At 39.6% G+C, this 14,506-nt stretch overlaps 1 protein-coding gene across 1 annotated transcript in view; it reads right to left on the bottom strand.

Annotated features, from left to right (window-relative positions):
• The window catches only part of NWD1 (NACHT and WD repeat domain containing 1), a 51,202-nt gene extending 37,185 nt beyond the window's left edge, over positions 1-14,017 (bottom strand). The window contains exons 1-6 of the mRNA XM_051972089.1: positions 12,852-14,017; positions 6,335-6,538; positions 4,477-4,636; positions 4,277-4,394; positions 2,753-2,914; positions 190-387 (exon numbers count right to left, since the gene is read on the bottom strand). Of these exons, the coding sequence (XP_051828049.1) occupies positions 190-387; positions 2,753-2,914; positions 4,277-4,394; positions 4,477-4,636; positions 6,335-6,538; positions 12,852-14,002 (1,993 nt within the window). The 5' untranslated portion in view covers positions 14,003-14,017. The remainder of the gene's footprint in view (positions 1-189; positions 388-2,752; positions 2,915-4,276; positions 4,395-4,476; positions 4,637-6,334; positions 6,539-12,851) is intronic.
• Positions 14,018-14,506: the final 489 nt, after the last annotated feature.

Raw genomic sequence — 14,506 nt, 5'->3', positions numbered from 1 at the left:
CTAATTGTATGACTTTGCATGAGATATTCCTCCAGCTTTCTGAGCTCCTTTGTTTTATAAGGGAAGAAGCAGAAGTCCAGAGGAGAAAACTGACCTACCCCAAATCAGTTCAACAGTGTCAGAGTCAGGACTAAAACCAGGCTCTCCAAGACCTTTGTTTTTCCCCCTCACTCCACTGACATAACTTACCTTTGTTATAGCCTGTGAGCATCTCCTGGAGGGGCCCTCCTGGAGGCAGAAGGAACCCACAGAGGGGGATGAGAACAGGATGTGGATATGCATTAAACCACCTCGTGCACTGATGGCACAGCTGTCCAATGAGTGCTGGGTACAGAGAGGAAAAGGAATAAAGCCGGGCCAAAATCTCTGTGTAGAAAATGCTCTTGTCTGAAAGAAAGGACCACACTTGGTTAGGATTTCAGACAAATAGCCAAACAGAGACCCCATGAAAGGATACCCTAAGAAAGGTTTCCTCCAAAAGAATCTTCTAGTTTTCCTTTAGGTTATTGATTATTTTTCATGTTCAGTCATTTCAGTTGTCTCCAACTCTTCATGGCCCCATTGGGGTTTTTCTTGGCAAATATACGGGATTTAGTTGGCCATTTCCTTCCTCATTTCAGGAATCTTCACTATATCCATTGCTCCATCCAGCTGCCCCTATTATTTTATATAAACATAATTGCCTAAAACTAAAACATAAAATTACAAAGGACTATAATAGTAACTCATAGTCCTATAGATCTTTACAAAAACACAGATAAGTATTATTACTATTATTATCCCCATTTTTGAGAAGAAAAAACTGAGACCTAGAGGAGTTTATGACTAGCCCTGGGTCACACAGCAAGTAAATGTCAGAAGAAAAACTTGGCCTAAGGTACCTGTGATCTTGAGCCCAACATGCTTTCCACTGTACTCTAGAGGTGTACAAGCAGAGACAAGTGACAGTTATCACTAATTTCTCCCAAACAGAGAGAAAAGAGCTTTCAAGATGGAAAGACACTGGTATATTAGATGGAATCCTGGGCCTAGAGTCATGAAGGCCTGATTTCAAATCTGGCCTCAGACATTTACTAGCTGTCAGACCCTAGTCAAATCGCTTTACCCTGTTTGCCTCAGTTTCCTCATCTGTCAAATGAGCTGGAGAAGGAAACATTTTAGTGTCCCTGCCAAGAAAACTCCAAATGGGATCATGGAGAATTGGACAGGACTAAAACACTCTACAACAACAAAAATATATTAAATTTATATAGCTTCTCAGATAGGGGCATCATGATAAAAACAGATAGAAAGCTGGCCTTGAAAAGCTAAGTTCAAGCTCTGTCTTTAACATGTCCTGGCTATGTTACCCTGAGCCAATCTAATTAACTCTCTAAGACTATACATTTCAGAGAACTGCCAACCTGCAGTTGTAGAGTATTTCCTCACTTGGGAATTCCCTCTACAATTCAGATCACAGCTCCAGGTCCTTTTCCCTATCTGTTTCAGATTGAGAAGAGACCACATGTACAGAGGACTGGGCTTGAACTCAGGAAGACTAGAATTCAAATGTTGCCCTTGGCACTTATCTGTGAACAAATTACTCAACTGGTCTCTTAAGAAACACTCTTAAGGCTTATCTACTCAATTTGAGACTGGGGATACCATGCAATACAATACTGGGGATACAGTACAACTTCTTTCCTAAAAGAGATTTTCCATATCTAAGAAATTTCAAATCCCTCACATTAATGTAACTTTCCAGAAGCGTATCCACCACTCCCTTTCCCAAAGTTCTCTCTCCATAAGGTTTTGGCCAGTGGCACACAAGCACTAATAAGCTAGAAAGTTCCAAATTCAGATCCCATGATAGATAGACTGAGACAGCTAAACTCAGTGAGATTGAGGAGAGGTTCAGTCCTAGAGAGTTGAGTTTCAAATGGAAGGATGGTGATCTTCATCATTAAAGGGACTGCCTAGGCAGTCCTTTGATGTCTTTGAAGTATCTGACATTTGAGAACATTAAAATGTCTGTCACCAAATTATATGTCATGTTGGGAATCCATACCCTCTCTCTGAGTCTTAGTTTCCCTTAAAGTTCTCAGACTAAATGTTCCCTTCCAGCTCGGGCTTTTTCTTTGCAAAGGATGTATTCACATGAGTGAACATACTTTCACTGCCCTCTAGTGACTAAATTATGCTCTTGTTTAGCCTGAGAGAGAGAATCCCCTTGCTGCAATTCCTCAGAAATTATAGTCCTAGAAAAAGATGGTGAATTTTGCTCTCCTCGGGGTTGCAGACTTGATTCTTCGCATCCATAAATCTAGATAGTTACCAGAATCTTTATTATCTGGAGGAATTTGAATTGAAGACTCTGTCTGAGCTTGGATGCTTTTACCTTTAATATGTTATATAGACTCTTAGACCTAAAAAGTTTGTAAGATATTGTTTAACCGAATGTCTTCATTTTGCAGATGATAAAACAGACTTGCTCCACACACCCAGGACAGAGACAGAATTAAATTCTAAGCCTCCTAGATCCCATTCTGAGGTTCTTTCCACTACACCATCCTATCTTTTGGATTTTTGCTAATAACAGATTGAGAAATGATAGGATCCCAGAAGCTGATCCAAAAAGAAAATGCACTGATTTTGTTGGGTCAAAAGATATGGGATATTATAGCGTTAATGTTTCTCTAGTGTTGTGCAAATCATATCAGAAGCTCAATATAGAAGAGGATTTCCTTACATCTCGTGATCTAATGTGACTTACCCATGCCCACTGCACGATCTATAGTGGGTCTTGAGAGCTGGATGGCATCACGGATGAGACTGAGTTCAGGACAGTCAAGGTGTTCAGCACAGAGGGCAAAATCCTCCAGCATGCTTGTGATTCCACTGGAAAGAACTCTACATGAAATCCAATCCATGTTCCCTGCAAAGAAGGGGAACCATTTCCACCTTATCTGGGGCTGGAGGACTGAGATATCTCTTCTCCATCCCTTCTGGAACCTTTCCTTCCTCCTCCTCCTCCTCCCAATGAAAGCTTAGAGACATTTGACAAGTGGCAAACACAAGCACAGATACTCCCAAGAAGTCATGGCCCTTGCTCCATACAAGAGCCCTCAGAAGCATATATAGCTAGATATGATGTTCTGGTCAGGCTGTTTATGTTTACTAAATGTAAGCATAGTGGGTCATTATTAAGAGAAATATTGTTGACCTCCACAATAATCATAAGACTTTGTTAATTGGGATATTCTACAACTTCAGTGCTAGAATATTAGTCTACATTACTGGATGTTTTAGTCAATTTTGTCTCATAAAGAACTGAATCTGGCTGGCACAGAGATAACTGAGTAAAGCATATGAGGGCATTGGGCAAACTAGAGAAGAAGCCTACCCAGGTCAAAAAAAAGTGTGGTGGCCACTACTGAAAAGGCTTGGCTAAGAGCAACATATCCAAGAATGTAGTTCTGACTCACCTATTTTTAATAACTCCCAGAGAGTTTGTAACATACCCTCACAACAAATGCCAAAGGGCCAAACCTTCAGGGGTCTGCATATATTTTTGTGTCTTATTAGATCTGGTAAACTTTAGAGTTTCTTGGGTACGGAAACAAGTTGAAACTAATTAGACACAGATTCTGGTTTTGGGTCAACTGCTAACTTTTCCAATTTGGACCTTTGTCTCTTCATCTATAAAATGGGGGGATAGTGTTAAATGATTTTTATTGTTCTAAGGATCCTCCTAGTTCTAACTTAGTGTTATAAGGGTCCTCCCACTTCTGACCTTTTGTGTCCTCCTAGCTCTATCATCCTATATACAAAGGTTCCTCCCAGCTCTGACATTCTATGTGCTAAGGGCTCCCCAGCTGTGACATTTGTATTCTAACACTCCCCTCAGCTGTGACTACCTGTGTTCTAAGGTTCCTTCCAGCTCTAATACTCTGTGTTCTAAGGGCCCTCCCAGCTCTGACATCCTGGGTTCTAAGACCCCCATCCCCCTCCCCACCTCTAATATCCTGGTTTCTAAAGTTCCTTCCAGATCGAGCTTCTGTGTTCTAAAGGCTCTCCAGCTGTGACATTCTGTATCCTAACAACCCCCCCCCAGCTCTAATCCCTTGTGTTCTAAGATCCCTCCCAGCCCTGACATGCTATGTTCTAAGAACCCTCCCAGCTCTGAGCTTGTGTTCTAAGGTTCCTCCCAGCTCTGACATCCTGGGTTCTATGTTTTACTCCCATTTCTCCAACTATAATGATCAGTTCTGTTGAATAGGGAAGCTGATATCCTTACCGAGAACATCCTTCTTCAACTCTTCTATACGTCCTGAATTAGCCAGGTGACTGGGCAATTCACTTAACTTCCTAAGATTTGCAACAGTATCCGAAAACCAGAGTGGTTGAGGTGCAACCTGGAAAGAAGGGAGGAAAGAGTTACAAAGGAAAACACAATCCTATGAATCTTATTCAAAAGAGCATTTATGTGGATCTCACCTTCCTGTCAAAGTTCAGTGGTTTTCCCAGGAGGGGTAGAGTCATAGGTTTCTTTATACCCTGACTCCAGGCTCCAGTGAAGAATTCAGATAAGAGATGATGTCTCCTTGTTTTCTCTTGTCCTGATAAATAGCGTTCCTTGACCACCTCAGTCAGTTGTCTTAGAAGAGGGACCAGTGATAAGATAACATTAATAGCTGACCTTCAGATAGAACTTTACAAAGTATTTATGAACATACATCAAAATTGTATCCTCATAAGATGGGAAAATGTGGAAGAAATTATCAGTATTCCAGGGGCAGCTAGGTGGCACAGTGGATAGAACACCAGCCCTGAAGTCAGGAGGACCTGGGTTCAAATCTGATATGATTTTTGACATTTCGGACAAATTTTGACAAATCTAAAATTTAATAGCTGTATGACCTTGGACAAGTCACTTAACCCCAGTTGTCTCAGTTTAAAAAAAATTATCAGTACTCTGGACATTGTAGGCTGGGAAAACGTCAGAATTCATTAAATAATTCTCAATAACTCTACTTAGAGAAAAATTTAAAGGGACAGAGATCCTTCTTGTTTTTGAAAGTATCTTTGATCCAAGATATTTTCTTCTTTTAATGTATAGAGTTCAAGAACAAAGATACAGTACTATGATCAAGATTAAATAATAATACAGAGTTCAGGCAACAGTTTTGACTCATTAAGCAGAACAATACTAATACTAATATAACTTTCAAGTAGCTTGGCTAATAATTTTCTATAAAACTATTTAATCCCTCTTTAATTACTTCCTATAAAGTCCATTGTTCAAACTAGTCAAAAGTCAATTCAAGAGATACTTGTATTAACTAAATCAATCAAAAGACTTAGTCTTTTTTTTTGCTCTTAATCTGATAATTATCATAATCAATTTCTGATAGGTTATTTCCTAGTTTTATCAGGCCTCTGCTTTAGAAACAAGTTAGGTGAGTAAAAAACAAAAACAAAAGTTTTAGAACTGATAGTTAAAAAAAAAAAAGACTGATGAGAGTTAAGTTACCATTTGGGTTAGAACAAGAACTTCAGACTAAACTAATATTATTTTGCAATTTATAGTCTAAAAGGGGGAGCAGAAGGGACCTTAGTATGCTTCCATATCTGTGAAGCAGACACTTTAGGCATTTAATTATCCTTATTTTACAATTGAAGAAGCTGAGTAACTTGTCCAGGATCATATAATCAGTGTCTAAGATCAAATTTGAACTCAAAATTACCTCATTTCCAGTGTTCTATTCACTGTGCCAACTAGCTGCCAAATAAGAGCCTTACCTAGGGATGAATTCAAAAGCTATTGTGGAAACTTCTTTCGACATTCAACTCAGGCGCCACACTATAGGAGACCTTACTTGATCTCCCTATTTGTTGTCAATATCTCTCCTTCTGGTATTACACCATATTTTGCATACATTTTTTATTTACTTCTCTGTATATACGTTGTTCCCCCCCTCCCAGTATAAAGTAAGATCCTTCAAAGCATGGATTATTTTGACTTTGCTTTGTATACCAGCACCTAGCACATATCTAGATGATTAATAAATCTTTTTTAATTGAATTGGATTGATGTAAAATTGCCAGGAATTGGTACCCAGATTAGTTATGTTGAAAATGAGGGAGAAGGAGAACTTTAAGATGTTTTTGAAGTTTCAAACTTGGGGAAGTGGGAGAAAAGGGAGTATTCAGAAGAAAGAGCCAATAATTATTGGCCCTATTAATAATGTCAGCAGCAATAGCTAGACTACTACAAACAAAACTACTCCCTCCTTTTTTTTAAGCAAAGCACTTGAGGTTCTGATCAATCCAGCCATTTGGATATTTTGTCTACCTGTGAGCGAGTCCAAGTAGCATGAAGCCATCTGCAGGTCTCTTCATCAAGCAATCCCCTAGGTCTCGCCGGAGCCTCACCCATAAGAGAGGAGGAAAACGAAGAACATCTTTGCTGGGAGGAGTCCACTCTTGATAGACTTCCATCAAAACTTCATCATCCAAAGATAAGACATCCTTCAATTCTGCTTCTGACAGCCCATACCTGCCAGAGAGGGTTGGGAATATGTGGGGAGTAGAGGGGTGTAGAGGGAGTTGAAATATGTCTGGTCATCTCCTGAAGGTCTCAAGGTAGATCATCTTTTTTATGACCTGATTTACCATAAAAGGTTCAATCTAACCATAGGGAAATATGTGTCTACTGTTGCAAGAACACAATGCTATGAGGTAAGCAGTATATTATCATTGCCATTCTATAGATGAGATCCCTGAGACACAAAGAGAGAGGAATGACCTATCCAGAGACAGACAGTTAGTGAGTATTAGACCATCAAACTGTCCAGATCTCTTGTCTCTCTAATGTCTAACACTCTTTCCACTATACCAAGCCGTCTCTCAAGAAGTGTCCTTTGAGAAGCTAGGAATACAGCCAGGAAACACTTCCCCAGCAAAACAGTAAAATCCTTCAGGGGAAAATGGATATTCAATAAAATAGACTTTCAAGCATTTCTGACAAAAAGACCAGAGCTGAATCAAATATTCCCTAAGTGCCTCGGATATGCCAAACACTATAATAAGTATGAAGACAAAAATGAAAAAAATCCCTGGCTTCTAGGAGCTTATAATAGAATAGCCAGTTCATTAGTGCTTTATTTTTCCATTTTGTTAAGTTTGAGATATATAAATTATACACCCAAATGAATATAGAAAATAAGTATGAAATAAATTTGTACAGGAGGTACTACTAAGTGGGTGGAAATCAGAAGAGTCTTCATAGAGGAGGTGGCATGAGCTACATTTCAAACAAAGAATTCTAGGAAGAAGAAATAGAGAAAGCACATATTCCAAGCATGGAAAATAGCCTGGATCCTCAGTAGCGATTCCATATTGGATGTATAGCAGAGATGGATAGGTTCCCTCCTTGTGTAGTTTATCAGAGAGGATATAAACTTAGATCTAGTGTTGATCTCTACAACATTCTGCTGCAAGGATAAAGTCCTTGCAAATCTAGAAATCAAATTAGCATTGACCAAGTAATCTTTGCATAGAAATAGAGAGAACCCTAGAGGCTGCCTATGAACACAAGTGACTCTCTTCAGCATTTGACACTGGCTACCCTCTCTTTATGTATAATCTTTCTTGCTTGGATTTTCATGACATTGTTCCTTCCTGGTTCTAGGTGATCCTTTTTGTCCTCTTACGTTAGTTCATCATCTATGCCCTGCCTCAATTCTGCATATATCTCAGCTCTGACCAGAGCCTTATTATCCTTTTTTTTCTGTTCATATGCTCTTTTCCAAAGATCTTACCATCCCATATGGGTTGAACTATCTTTCCCTCAGCTCTCCCCTAAACTCCAGCATCTCCAGTTGCTTTCTGAACCTCTCTGCTTGAACATCCCATATGTCCTAGATGCCTCAAATTCAACATGTCCAAAATTGAGCCAGTTTCCTCCTAAATCCACCATCCTCCTAACCTTCCTATTTCTGTGGAGTGAACTACCCATATTCCATCATTCAAGCACTTAACTTAGAAGGCCTCCTAGATTCATCTCCACTCTCATTTACCCCATATAGCCAATCAGCTTACAAGTCTTAGTTTTATCACCACAGCATTTCTAAGATCTGTTCCCTTTCTTCTTTCACATGGCCACCACTCTAATTCAAGTCCTCATCACCTCTTACCTGAACTCTTACAAGAGCCTTCTAATTGTCCTCCCTGATTGCAGCCTCTCCTTTCTCTAATGCATCCTTCACATAGCTGCCAATTTTTTATTCCTAAAGTATAGATCCAAGCATGTCATGCACCTGTGCCTGAATAGTTTTAGGAACTCACTATTTCCTCTAGATCAGAATACAGAGCCTTTTTGACATTTAACACATTTTACAATCCAGCTCTAGTCTAGCTTTCCAAAATGATTACTTATACATCACTCTCTCCACACACTCTATGTTGCTACCAAATTAGGCTATTTGCTATTTCCATATACAATATTCTCTTTAGAGTCTCTATATCTTTGCCTAAGCTGCCCTCCATGCTTAGAATGTACTTCCTCCTCACCATTACCTCTTAGAATCCCTCAGGATCCACAAGACTCAGCCTTAGAAAATCCTCTTTCACAAGAGGTTTCCTGATTCTCTTAATTGTTCATCCTTTCCCTCCAAAAAAAAAAATCACTCATTTGTGGACTTTGGATCCTTACCCCTTAATACAGTGCCTGGCACATAGTAGGTACTTAATATATACTTGGTTGATTGATTGATTGATAACCAATGGCAAATGGGAAGTGTTTGTGAACATGTGTTTGGAAGGATCTGTGACTCTTAGGACCCCAATTTCCTCATTTCCTAGATGAAAAGGTTGAACTGGGTGATCTTGCAGTTCTCTTCTAGCTCTAAATCTTATGATTCTTTGTTCTTTCTGGTTCCTTCCACTTTATATATAAAAAAATGAGTAATCTGATCCTGTGATCCCACTTTCCATGGCAAAGGTTCTTAATCTTTTTTGTGTTGGGTACCTTTGGCAGCCAGTCTGGGAGAGCCTATGGGCCTCTTATGAAAATAATGTTTTCAGGTGAATAAAATAAAATACATAGGATTACAAAAAAACCCATTGTATTTGAAATACAGTAAGCACTTTTTTAAGTTTAGCACATTAAATTATTGTTTAATCATGTCCAAATCTTTGTGATTCCAGGAATAATAGGATACTGTATGTAGCATTGTTTTTGGCAAAGATATTGGAGTGGCTGGCCATTTCCTTTTCCAGAGAATTAAAGCAACCATAGGTTAAGTGACTTGCCCAAGCTAATAATGTCTAAGGTCAGATTTGAACTCAGGTCTTCCCAACTCCAGATCTAGCATTCTATCCACTGTATAATCTTTAGTGAATCACCTCACTGAGACTTTATTCCTCACTTATAAAATCCAAATGATAATCATTGCAATAGTTCCACTTCACAGAGAAGATAATTCCTTATTCACACCCCTCACTTAAATCCAATATGTTGCCAAGTCCTTTCAATTCTAACTTTGTAACATCTTTCTTAAGTGTATTTTCATTCATTCACCCATTCAAATCCTCCTTTCTGCATCTTCCTCCCACTTCTCCTTGATGTTGGCCCTCTGCAGTCCTGTTTGTAGTGGCTAGAAGCTGGAAAATTAATAGATGCCCATCAATTGGAGAATGGTTGAGTAAATTGTGGTATATGAACATTATGGAATATTATTGTTCTGTAAGAAATGACCTGCAGGATGAATACAGAGAGGACTGGCGAGACTTACATGAACTGATACTAAGTGAAAGGAGCAGAACCAGGAGATCATTAAATACCTCAACAATTATACTGTTTGAGGATGTATTCTGATGGAAGTGGATCTCTTCGATAAAAAGAGCTAATTAAGTTTAAATTGATCAAGGATGGACAGAAGCAACTACACACAAAGAAAGAACACTGGGAAATGAATATAAACTGCTTGCATTTTTGTTTTTCTTCCCAGATTATTTATACTTTCTGAATCCAATTCTCCCTATGCAACAAGAGAATTGTTCGGTTCTGCAAACATATATTGTATCTAGGATATACTGTAACCTATTTAATATGTAAATGACTGCTTGCCATCTGAGGGAGGGGGTGGAGGAAGGGAGGGGAAACATTGGAACAGAAGTGAGTGCAAGGGATAATACTGTAAAAAATTGCCCTGGCATGTTCTGTCAATAAAAAGTTATCAAAAAAAAAAATCTTGGCCCTCTGGAGCCAAGCAGAACAAAGCTAATCTCTTTAGTAAAGGAATCCCAACCAACATGAAGAAGAAAGTTGTCAAACCATAGCTGGCATCTTGATCAAATCTCTGGTGCCATATTTTAGAAAGGGCATCAATGAACTGAAGCAGATTCAAGGAACAACAACTAGGATGGGAATGGGATCGGAGATGATTTTATATGAAGATTATTTGAAGCAATTGAAGCTATTTGGCCTACAAAAAACCTAGGAGGAACATGATAGTTTTTGTCAAGTAATTCCATCTCAGATACTTACTAGCTGTGTGACTCTGAGAATGTTATTTAACCTCTATTGGCCTCAGTTTCCAAATATGTTAAATGGGACATCTCCTCCACAAGATTGTTGTAATGATCAGGTAAGGTAATTCATGTGAAGTGTTTTGTAAACTCCAAAGAAGAATTATTATTATTATTGTTATATGTGAAGGGCTATTATATTGAAGAAATAGAACTTGCTGGCTAAGTTATTGGAACTATATGATGTAGAGTGAGTTGTTTTATTTCTAATGGGGCACTTTATCATAGTGGCCTTGGAGACAGGAAGTATTGAGATCAGTTCCTGCCTGTGACACACTCTGCTCAAGTTGCTAAATTCACTGCTCTAAGCCATTCTTTAAGATTATAAATTCTATTAAAGCTGTTGATCTGTATTGATAGAGGGAGTTCCTTCTCTCTAGCAGTTCTTTTCACCAATAAATCAAAGCCCCAACCCCTTCCCTTACCTTCACCTGATCCCAAAGAATAGAAACAGGGGCTACAGGCAAAAGTTACAGAAAGATTTAGATTTGATGTAAGGAAAAATAACTCTAAAATTGGAGTTCTCTAAAAATGCCCAAAGAATGAGCTGTCTTGGGAGTTAGTGGGTCATCCTCAGCAGAGGTCTTGAACAAAGGTCAGGTCATCAACTATAGTCATAGGATAATAAGATCCTAGTTTTAGAGCTGGAGGAGAACATAGTGATTAGCAAAATTCAATTCCCTCATATTATAGAGGAAGAAGCTGAGACCCAGAGAGATTAACTAATTCCCCCAAAGTCACATTGCAAAGCCAGGATTTAAACACTTAAATTTTCAGAATCCCATGCTGGCTTGAAACTCTGTGATTCTGTAACATGAGAGCTGACTTTAGAGATCTAAAAGGCTAATACAGATTAGAATTGTTCTTACAGCTTCCAGGAAAGAACTAGCTAAAAGTTTCAAACTTAGATCCAATGTAAGGAAAAACTTAACAACCTCCAGAAAGGAAATGAGATTTCAGTTAGCCAATAAACTTTTGTTAAGTGCCTGTTATGTGCCAGGCTAAGCTCTGAAGATGCAAAAAAAAGTGTAAAAGAAAAAGTCCATCTAGAGGAACACAGAATCTAATGAAGAAGACTATAGCAAACAACCATATATAAACAAAATATAGGCAGAAGAAATTGGAAATAGAACCAATAATAAAGAGTGATTAGAAATGCTTCCTGTAGTATTTTTAGCTAGGTCATGAAGGAAGTCTAGGGAACCAAGAGACAGAAGCGAAGAGGGGAGCAGTCCAGGCATGAGGGATAGCCGGGGAAAATTTATGGAGTCAGAGGGGTCTTGTTCAAGGAACAATCAGGAGGCCAGAGTCACTGGATTGTAGAGTATGTGGGAGAGGCTAAGATGTCAGAAGACTAGAAAGGAGGAGACAGGGCAAGCTATAAGAGTCTTTGAATGCCAAATGAAGGGAGTTACTGGAGTTTATTGAGTCTGACGTGGTCAGACTTGCACTTTAGGAAAGAGCAGTTTTTCTTCCAGCTGAGTTGATGAATGGACTGAAGTGAGAAGAGACTTGTGACAGGAGGTAGGGACTTTCCTTCATAAGAAGTTCTCAAAGGAATGTTTGGATGACCATTTGTTGGGGATATTGTCATGGAGATACTTCTTCTGAGATAGTTTGGACTTCCAAATCTTGATGCTGGGATTTTCCTCCCCATGAAAACCCTTAAGAAATCCAAAGAGGATTTATATTCTCCCTCAGTTACCTCTTCTCCAGGCTAAATGGCCATAGTTCCTCCAACTTCTGTTCATATGATGTGGATATTAGTGCCTTCACTACTTTATTCTAGATATGCTCCAACTTATAAAGTCATTGGATCATATCCTACCAGGTATCCTGCACATGAACCCCAGTGTGGTGTACCCTCACCAAAGAAGCAAAGCAGAATTGAATTAGCTTAGAAATGTAAATGCACAAAGTTAGAGAGTCCACCCCAAATGTTCATAGGACTATTTGTGTCTGACCTGTGGCAGAGCACTCAGAATTCGTATTGGTCTGATCAGCCACAGATACACTGTAACTTGACTCTAACATAGTGATGTCATTTTGGTCCTCTTCAAGAACAAAGGACAACAACCAACCAACTCTAGGACCACAGAACATTAGACTGGAAAGAGATCAGTTTGTTACATACCCATAAAAGATGACACACCAATAAATAAGGTCATGAATATGAAGTGCTTTTGAAACATAAAACACCTTATCATAATAACACTTATGTTACAGTTATCATTGCATTAAAAAGTAAACTAATGGGGAAAAAAATAAAACTGACTTACCGGGCAGTCACAATATACCCAAGTACATGGGACACCAAGACTTGGCCATGTAACTCCTCCAAACGGGCACAAAGCTGGTGCATTGCTTGTTGGACAGTGGTGGCCAGAGAGACAGGTAATGTGTAGGATGCCCAACTCTGGGCTTCATCAAAAGCCAGTTTTAGCCTCAAGGGATGCCCACATTCTGGGAGGCTGGCCCAGAGTAGGTCCCTCTGGGCAGAGCTCAGCTTCCGCTTCACAGATGACAAAAGGAGCTCAATCATCTTCTGACCTTGCTCCCCAGAGAGTGGTTTCACTTCAAAATAAGCTTCAGAGCTAGTGATCACCCCCTGCAGAGTTTTTAAGGTTCTAGACTCTACTGAACAAGCAGAGAGAATGAGGTGAACTTTGGGGGGGCACTTTTTTGGCAGCCATGTGAGAACTTTTGCTCCATAGGTCAAGGTCAGCTCTTCAGATGCATCCAATATGAGCACAAGTGACTCAACATTTCTACTGGAAACCATAAAGAGAAGATCTTGAAAGAACTGGACAGCTCCACTATAAACAGCCATGACCCGTGCAGGTGGAAGTGGCAAACCATAGGCTAAGCACACCTGGAGACAGATGCTATTCAATAAAATGCAGCTGTTGGAACTTGCCTGAGATGTTCCCAGGAGCCGTAATACCAGCACTATCTTTTGTCCCAAGAAGTCTTGGATGCGCTCTGATATTTTGCACATCAGAGCTGTCTTTCCAACTCCAGGAGGCCCAAAAACAACTAGGGGAGAATGGTTGATGCCATCATTTGCTGTGATGGCCCTTCCAATTCTGCTCAGGAGTTCCTCCCTCCCACAAAACACTTGGCACTTGTCCTTGCACTGGGCCATGTGGTGATGCAGCTCCTGGAAAAAAGGGCCCAGCATCTGATTGCCCTTATTCTGGTAGCGAAGGCGTTCAAGAATCTGATGGTTGACTGTGGCAATGAACTGCTCTCCCAGCTCCTTCAAGTACTTAGCATGTGCTCGGTTCTTTGGATTCACCAGATCTTGGCTCCACTGGACAAAGTGCACCTTCAGCAGTTTGGGATGGTTGTCCGTAATTCTCACTTTGAGGCTGGTGAGAAAGTTCTGAGCTTCCATGTCCAGACAGCCGTCTTCCTGCAGGTCTACCATTGGTAGGTCACACTCATCCAGAATGTGCTTATTCATGTCTCGGATTTCTCTAAGGAAAACTGTTGCCCCTATATCACCATCACAGCTACTTATATTTAGAAGACCATGTTCTATTTCCCATTCGATTACTGCAAAAGTAAAAACAAATTGAGATTGAGAATTCAAGTACAGACTCACAATCTCAAATAACTTAATCCATTTTCCATTTTCCAAGAAGACATTTTCCCAGCAGAGAGGGGAGACTAGGATATTGCCTCAGGATGCCAAATTTGGGTTGCCTAACAGCCCATTTAATCCTTGAGCAGCATAGGAGTAACAAAACTCAGTATCTATTAAGAAGAAGTAATTAATTAAAAATAGGAAGCCACTAATAATGATGATCAGGTGCAATGGTCTCTTCAGCAGTGGCCTGAACTGTGTTTCAGGATTTCTTTTCCCCACAGAACAGATCCTGTCAAATGACAGTGTGCTTAATGTAACTTATCTTGGGCACAGTTTTTTGGT

Source organism: Antechinus flavipes, chromosome 1 (genome assembly GCF_016432865.1).
Source record: "Antechinus flavipes isolate AdamAnt ecotype Samford, QLD, Australia chromosome 1, AdamAnt_v2, whole genome shotgun sequence".
NCBI lineage: Eukaryota > Metazoa > Chordata > Mammalia > Dasyuromorphia > Dasyuridae > Antechinus > Antechinus flavipes.
This window is presented reverse-complemented; position numbering and strand designations above follow the sequence as displayed.